Below are 8549 nucleotides of genomic sequence, written 5' to 3'. Positions count from 1 at the left end.
AGGAATGTACTTTTCAGATCTCCTGAACATGGCCTTTCTCATCTGTCACCACTATATTTCTTCACCTCGCTTGCCAAGGACGAAACATGCCATGTCCTAGGACTTTTTTTATGGATTGACATCCCAATGGCTGTCGGTCCAGGGTCTCACTCACCTAATGAGAATGCAAGACACTGAAACTCCCATTAACCTCTCCCCTTGCTCACTCACCTCAGTGCCCTCTGAAAATAGAACTCATCAGCTGGCCTACCAGCTACCCCTGCCACAGACACTGGCTTAAAAGGTCCAGCACAAGATTTCAAAACCGTAAGGTTTATCAGGGAAGAAGGGAGAGAGGACTACGGATCTGTTGCAGGGCATCAGTTCCCAATTTCTCCCTGCACGAGGTAACTTCGGTTCAGCCCCTACCCGCCCCAGCAGCAGCCTTGGTTGTGAGGTCCGCCGAGAGGTACTGCTAGCCCCTAGAGAAACTTCTGCAATGACGGAGCTTGTGGACAGAGTTCAGCCAGACTTGAACCTGAGAAGACGTGCACAGGGCTAGAAACAGGTCTATTTTAATTTGTTTCTAAATAAGATTGTTGCCTTAGGTTTGAAACTGTTGATATCCTAATGGGTTTTGCCTTGAGAAGGGCTCCTGTGAAGCCGTTTTTGGGGTAGCACCAAAAATCTGCCAGCAGGTTCTATTAGTTCTCCTTCTTCTCACCAGCCGAAAAAAAAAAGAACCATTGAAAGTTCTACATAACTTTAGAAATAAAATCAGATTGGTTTATTGCTTCTGCTTGCATATAGACAGGAGAAAGGCAAGTCGGAGTGCCTGGGGTGGGTGAAGGATGAGGGGGATTATGGGAGGGAGAAAGGTGCCTCAAATCTGCTCTGAGTAATGGAAGGGAGGGAGAAAGGGAGGCACCTTGGGTAAAATGACATACATTTTCCAAAGGGCAGCTCTCACCCAATGGTAGTGATAGCCACCCTGCTAGGGCTCCCTACTTATCTTGTCCTGCACTCCCAGCCTAGTGTGGAAGGACAGGGAAGCTGAGCAAGAATGTTTTCTACTAATGCTCCATCAATTTAAACACATCAACTTTGGAGCGTCGTTCTACCTATACGTGAGGTTTTTCTCTATGATGATATCCTGTTTGTGGACTCTGATTTGTAAAGAAAGGAGATCACTTCACTTCACTATTGCATATCTAAGTGAAAATTCAGACATTTCACTGAGGTAACGCTCAGCTCAGCCCCCACCCTGCCCAGCCACTGGATTTATAAATCAGAGGTCAGAATAATGGCAGAGTCCAGACTTAACAAAAGCCACAGCCAGTCAGTCTTCTTAGATTTTGCCAGTCTCAGACTTTGCTCTTGCGTATAGATTCTGATTTTCTACGCTGACATAGGCAACCGTCTCCGACAGGTCTGCAGAGATTCCAGGGAAAGAGCATGGGTAACCTCGCCCACTTGGATGTTTAAGTGTACGTTAGTTTGCACTTCCATATCTGCTTCTATTCTGGAGTGTACACGTTCACAAAGCTTATCAGAAAACTGGTCTAAAAGAACACATGCTTTAAGGAGCATTAAAAAGCGTGAAGTAAAAAGAAGGCCTTTAAATCTCAACAGCAACATTTTCCAACACAGGCAAAGGATTTCTCTTTCTTTCAAAAGACATTATTTTAACCAATTCTCAACAGTATAGATAATGACAATGTGGGAGAAATGCGACTCACAGACGACCCCAAATCTCATTTCAGCTTTTTCCCTTACCTGACCTTTTCCCACCTACTGTTATGGACTTATCTAAATTTCATCTCTTGGTCCTTCCCTGGACCTCTCTTCTGGCAAATGGACTAATTAATAAATGGTCAAAAAGCTGAAGAAAGAAAAGAGGCCAAAATAAGCCCAAACTTGGATAACCTATGCCTGGAATCATGGCAAGTTGGCCCTGTAATAACTTCCAGATGATGAATCATGACATTTTTTTTCAGACACCGGCAGGTGAACTGATGTCATTCTATTTGCCTCCCACTTCTTCCATCCAGAATCACTGATCTCCGCTGGGGCTGGTAAAAACAGCTGGTTGAGGTCTCTAGTCTTTGGCCATTCTTAGGGATGGTCATTTTATTTCTAAGTGTAACCCCTTCTGGTGTGACCCACGTGTTTTCTGCCAAATCCCCACAAAGAAGGCCAGGAGAAACTGTCTGGGTGGGACTTCTGATAGGGGACAGGAGAACCTTGGAATCTGTCACTGTGGATGAAGGGGGTGGGTGGTCCATAATGGGGAAAGGAGGACTGAATAAGATTAGGCTCTGAGGTCTTCCTGGCCTTGACCTGTGGAAAGGTTTAGAACCCCCTGATGGTCGCTCTATTTTTGAAGAAAGCAGGTTGTCTCCAGACGGCTCTGTCTCTGATGTGCGCTTTCTGCATTGCACTGTTGCATCCTGGGTGGAGAGCAGGTTAGCCAAGACTGGTTCTGGAGAAAGGGTGGGTCCCTCACACATGTGGGATGTAGTGGTATCCATTGGCAAGGAATCAATGGCTCCAGTATCTTGCTTTGGTTTCTCTTCTTTTGGGCTTTCCAAGGAGAGAGAATCTTCCCTGGCAGATTTCTGTGAGGGCTCACCAGTTGAGCTGGGTTCCTCTTGGCTCCTCTCCAGAGGCTGAACTCCACTGTCCCCTGAGCTCTGAGAGGGCAGGGGCTGTGGGATCTGTGTGTACTGAATCTTGGGTGGGATGACTGGGACTGCCCTAGCTTGGCACATTTTGACCATGAAGGAGGTTCTCACAGCTGATACACTCACAGGAGCTGAGTTACGGCGGCCTGTCAGGGCATGAGCAACAATGTCCAGGTCCTGAGGGTCCTGGGAGCAAATGCTCCATGGGTCTACTTTACAGTGAGATGAGGTCATCCATGTGACTTTTGTGTCTCCTGGCTCAGAGAGCTGCATTCCAGGTGAACCGAATGAGGCCACATTGTCAAACCGGAAGAGGTCAGTGATGGGAATGGCAGAGTCCAGATTGAGGGAAGAAGGCCTGTTTTTCCCTTTTGGAGGCCCACACTCAGTGCTCTTCAGCTGTAACTTTGGGGGATGCTCTCCACGTGAGGCACTGTCTTGCAAACTAGGTGAACTCTCCTTGCTATTGTCTGGCCCCGGAACACTACCTTGCTCAATCTGAGGGCTACTGTGCCCTTGGTGTGTCCCCAGTTCCTTTCCCTCTGCTAGGATGACAGGGCTGATTTCTGCTGGTTTGGGCTGCAAACCACCCGGTCCCTTCTGGCTGGGAACAGCCTCTGTCCCTTTTGGGCCAGAGAACTCTCTGAAGGACCTCGGGGTTTTCTCTTCCCATCCAATAATCTCTCTCCTGGGTGCCAGGGGCTGCAGAGGGTCGGAATTCCTCTCTGCTTCAAGGTTAGCACAGCTGCTGGAGGAGGGAGCCTCAAGAGTCCACTGGCTCTTAACCGTGGTGGTTTTGCTATCTAGAGAATGGCTCTGACGAAGGCTGGGCCTGTGGGGAAGCCTCTTCTCCAGTCGGTGGCCCTGCACCTGGGCCTCTTGCATATCTTTCAGGGTGGGAGAGTGAAGGGGACTCGTTACCCACTGGGGCTCCTCCCAGGGCTCCACCATCTCCAGGCCATGCTGGGCAATGTCTGTCACAGTTTCATCTTCATCACAGTCTGAGGGCTCCTGCACTGAATGGGCTACATCCCCCTCTCCTTGTGGGGAGACCTCCACCTCTCTCGTTGGGCTTTGAAAACCAGAGCCTTTTCCCTCAGGAGCAGCATTCTTTGAATTTTGCTTTTCACTTTGTCCTAGAGAGGCCTCCTCCTCCTGACACAGGCGGGGGGTCCCGGGGCTGCCCTTGGACTTCAGCTGGTCTATGTATGGATTTGTCCTCGAATTCCTAGCTGAGTCTTCTCTCTCAGGACTGCCCTTTGATAGCTGGACTCGAGGCGCCTCCTCCAGAGGAGCTGGAGGTGGAGCAGCAGGCGGGAGAAGAGGAGATAGATTTCCTGGGCCTTCCTGGTCCACCTGTGCTTGTGGAGAAGCCGTCTCAAACGGAACAATTTCCAGAGGAGCCAAGCTGGTAGGCGGATGCGGGCCTTTCTCGGGCTCCAGTCTATGGAGCATGCTCTTTGTCTCCGGCTTTTCTCTATTGGCTGCTGGGGAAGTCCCCTGTGTGTTCTGATTGGTTGGATCCCTAGTCCACTCCTCCACAGGGGTGGAGCCTGGTGGTGGGCCACAGGACAAGCTCCCAGAAGGCTCCAGGGAAGCGAAAGGCCCTGCGCTGGACTCGAGGATTGGCTGAGTGGGGCCGATCTTTAGAGCAGGTGGTGACAATGAGGAGAGCTCCTCCTCAGATTCGATGATCTTCAGCTCCTGTTGAATCTCGGGCCAGATCAGGGCATTGGCCAGATCATCTTCATCCTGAAAAACATCAAGAAACAAATTATTTTAGAGCCGAGGACTCGCTGCCCTGACAACTGCACTATTTCCCAGTGACAGTGAAGGGCCAGGCGCCGGGCCAGGCTGCATTATTCCGGCAAATAAAGGCCACCGCATTACTAATAATTGTGGATGTTTATTCAGTGCTTACTGCGTGCCATAACACATTCTAACTGCATGTTCTTGTTTAACTGTCCCAAGAACTCTAAGAGGCAAATACTACTATAACTACTCCCATTTTAGAGGTGAGGAGACCTATGTTCAAACAGATTAAACAATTTACGTAAGTCTGGGACTGAAATCCAGCTATGTCCACACCAGAACAGAAACAATCCCCGCACACTGTTGACTTATAAAACAAACCAACTCCTGGTCTCAGTTAACCTCAGGTTTACCAGATGGCACACAAGAACAAGATTCTCCCAGTGGAATGTAAATGTTAACTCTTGCCCTGACATCTGCTTTCCAAATAAATACAGCTTTTCTTATTACCAAAGAAATACATAGTTCACTTGGAAAAAAAATTAACACATATTAAAAAAAAAAGAGAGAATACAAAAGCAGCAAAATCTTATATTCCAACTCCCCCCAGATAACCACTGTTGATCAAAGGAGTGCCTCCTCCTCCATGTTGTTTGCTGCCCCCCTTGTCTCTCCTCAAGTCTAGTTTTTCTTTGACTCCTCCCTTCCCCTACACAAAGCCCCAAACTACAGACAGGAAAGGGATGAAGAGAGGTCCGGTCAGGGCCAGGGAAACAAATTCCCAGTGGCCTTCATTTCTTGTCTCAAGGCCTGTCTGTTCCAAGGAGAAGCAGTTCCAGGAGGCATATCCATCCTGTGGGGGGTTCAGGCCTTTATGAGAAATCTGACCTGCTGCCAACCTGACATCACTTCCTACCTGGCTCTGATCACATGTTTTATATAATTTGATGCTTATCTTTCCCAATGAACTATGAGTTCCTTGAGGTAAGAAATTGGCAAGGCCAAATGTTGCTTGGTATACTGTGAGTAGTTGCTCAGTAAGAGGTTTTCTTTTGTGGTATTTCTATTTGATTGTCTCCTTTAGAGAACTCTCCAGGAGTAGGACTCCTTGGTCAAAAGGTAGGGATGTTTTTGAGATCTGATTCTACTGTTTCACACTTATTTGTGTCTATTTCCATTTCACCTTCAGGGCAGAGGCAGCCTTTTATTTGTCTCTTTACTCTCCTCAGCACCTACACTAATTGATATCTATTAAGAAATATTAATTTAGATAAATAAATGAGCACATAAACTCCCCTCCCCCACCACCTCAGTAAGTGGACCCTAGTGTGTCTTCCTGCTTAGATCAGAAATCTGTGAGGTGTCTTGACTCTTCCTTTCCCTCACTCTTATCCAATCCTTCACCAAGTCCTGCTCATTCTAACTTCTTTTGTGGGTGTGATTTCAGACACTGCTTTTTATTTTATTTTATTTTATTTTATTTTATTTTAGTTTAGTTTAGTTTAGTTTAGTTTAGTTTAGTTTAGTTTATTTATTTTATTAGGCTCCATGCCCAATGTGGGGCTTGAACTCACAACAGTGAGATTGAGAGTCACATGCCGTACCGACTGGGCCAGCCAGGAATCCCCCTCAAAAATATGGAGCGCTTCATGAATTTGTGTGTCATCCTTGCACAGGGGCCATACTAATCTTCTCTGTATCGTTCCAATTTTAGTGTGTGTGCCACCAAAGCAAGCACCATTCTAGTTTCTAAATGGCTCTTGAAGCCTTCCATTTCTTTCCTTATTGCCCCCACCCTCGTCCAAGCCACCATGTTTTTTCGCCGGGCCTGTCACATACTAGCCTTCTAACTGGTATCCCTGCCTCCTCTCCTGACTTTTCCAAGCCATTCTCCTCACAAAATAGTGACCTTTAAAGTATAAAATTCTAGGGGAGCCTGGGTGGTGCTATTTATACTTGATTGACCCCCCCCACACACTCCCACCCCCGAATTCAATCCCTCTAATAATCTCTGTATCCTTCTCTTTCTACAATTGCAAACACGTCTTTCCGGAACCTTTTTTCAGCCCTCTTGAGGCCGCTACAGCACTCCCGCACTGCCCTAACTCCCAGCACATGGTTGTGAAGGTGGTCTGCTAATGTCCCTTTGGCAGAAACTCGTTCTTAAAACAAACAACCCCCGCCCCCAATCCCTGTTTTCAGCTATTCTGAGATCCCTTGGGACAAAGAGGACTCCACTGGCTGGACCTGGCAGTGACTCCACCTTACCATCTCATGGAGAAATGCCACTTCAGCTCTGGTCTCCTGCAGAGTGCTGGGCTCCCCATGGCCAGCCTCCTGACCCTCCTCCTCCGCCTTCTCTGGGTCCAGCCTCTTCTCTAATTCACTTGAATTTTGAGAGCCCAGGGAGGTTTCCAAGGCCTTCTTTTCTTCCTGTTGTGGGCCTGGCTCCAGGGAGAGGCCTTTGTTGCATTCCACTGTGCTCACCGCTTCTGGTCCTGGCTTGGCATCCTCGAGAACCCCCTTCTTAGGTACGGAAGCTGCAATGGATGAGAGTTATCTGTTGACGGCTTCATTTGCAGAGAGGCCATTCCCTGCACAGTCACTGTCCTGAACGAGTCCCACTTCACAAGGATGGAGGGAATTCTCCTAGCTCGCTGCCCCTCACATTTTTGACCCCTTCCCCCTAGTGGTATCCTGCCTTTAGTTCCCAGAGTCACCCACTGTTGGAGATGGGAGGGGTCTTGAAGATCATCTAGTCCGGGGGCTCGCGACTGGGGACCACTTGCTCTTCCCCTCCCCGGGAGACATTTGGGTGGGGAGGAGGGCATTTAGTGTCCAGAAGCCAGGGACACTGCTAAATATCCTACAAAGCATAAAACAGCCCTGCTCCCAACAAAGAATTGCCCAGCCCACGATGTCAATAGTACCACATTGAGAAACCCTGTTCTAATCGAATTTTTCACTTAACATATAAGTAAATTCAGATCCTGAGAAGTCAAGCTGTCGCCTAGGGCATAGGAATCTGTTGTTTACACCAAGCTACAAGGCGGTGTTATGACTGCGACTGACAGCTTCCCATGTGACTCTTCCCAGGGGTTAACTCCACACCAGTTTGGATATATCTAAAGTGATTAAGCTCTGATCTTAAACATCCACCAAGGCAGCAGAGAGGGAGGCCAAGTCTGACCTCTACTACCTCCAGGAAGAAGGTCCTATCTCACTGTATGATGCTGTTTTCACAGGGTAGAATGAAGACTAAATACCTAGGACAGGAACCAATCACAGAAAAGCCTCTGGAAACACTATTTCCTCAAAGGCTTCCCTTCCTCTTCTAGCCCTCATCCTGCTCCATTCCACCACAGAACATTCTCCACACAGGACATCACTTGATGCCCCTGAGTTTTTGCTAATCTTCTACCCCCTGTCCTGAAGGGAAGGGGAGGAGAAAAGGACAAATACTTATTGAACATCGTCTGTGAGCCAGACTGTGAACAGGCATTTTATGGACATTCCCCCTTTCAGACTTTACCCCAGCCCTTGAGAGAACAACTGCCCTTGGCTCAGAGATATCAACCACTGTCCACTGTCACACAGCCCCAAAGTGCTGAAGCTAGGATTCGAATCAGCCCAGGTGAAGTCCAAAACCTACAGACTTCCCACAATATTCAGCTGTCTCTCAGCCCATAATGCCTTCCCCCTCTTTTCTGTATGGAGAAAGCCTACCCATTTATGAAGACCTACCCAAATGCCGCCTCTTCTGGGAAGCCTTCCTAGAATCCTCCTGAGAGTACTGCTTCTTCTTCTTCTTTTTTTTTTTTTTTAAAGATTTTCATTTATTTATTCGACAGAGATAGAGACAGCCAGCGAGAGAGGGAACACAAGCAGGGGGAGTGGGGAGAGGAAGAAGCAGGCTCATAGCAGAGGAGCCTGATGTGGGGCTCGAACCCATAACGCCGGGATCACGCCCTGAGCCGAAGGTAGACACTTAACCGCTGTGCCACCCAGGCACCCCAGAGTACTGCTTCTTCTTGATGCCTTTGCAATCCTTTCTGAACACCTCTTTCATTATGTTTCAGGGACCAAAGCCCTCCCTCATTCAAAAAGCCCAAGGAGGGGGGCACCTGGGTGGTG

General features: G+C 48.2%; 1 protein-coding gene and 1 non-coding gene across 2 annotated transcripts in view; both read right to left on the bottom strand.

The window, feature by feature from the left end:
- Positions 1-740: 740 nt before the first annotated feature.
- ARHGAP31 (Rho GTPase activating protein 31) overlaps positions 741-8549 on the bottom strand; it is a 99105-nt gene continuing 91296 nt past the window's right edge. Inside the window, 2 exon segments of the mRNA XM_034658957.1 lie at positions 741-4415; positions 6684-6985. Of these exon segments, the coding sequence (XP_034514848.1) occupies positions 1998-4415; positions 6684-6985 (2720 nt within the window). The 3' untranslated portion in view covers positions 741-1997.
- Positions 6047-6153, bottom strand: LOC117795641. The gene has a single exon (XR_004619715.1). It is a non-coding gene; the product is annotated as a U6 spliceosomal RNA (small nuclear RNA).

Source organism: Ailuropoda melanoleuca, chromosome 1, assembly GCF_002007445.2.
Source record: "Ailuropoda melanoleuca isolate Jingjing chromosome 1, ASM200744v2, whole genome shotgun sequence".
In the NCBI taxonomy this organism is placed as follows: domain Eukaryota; kingdom Metazoa; phylum Chordata; class Mammalia; order Carnivora; family Ursidae; genus Ailuropoda; species Ailuropoda melanoleuca.
This window is presented reverse-complemented; position numbering and strand designations above follow the sequence as displayed.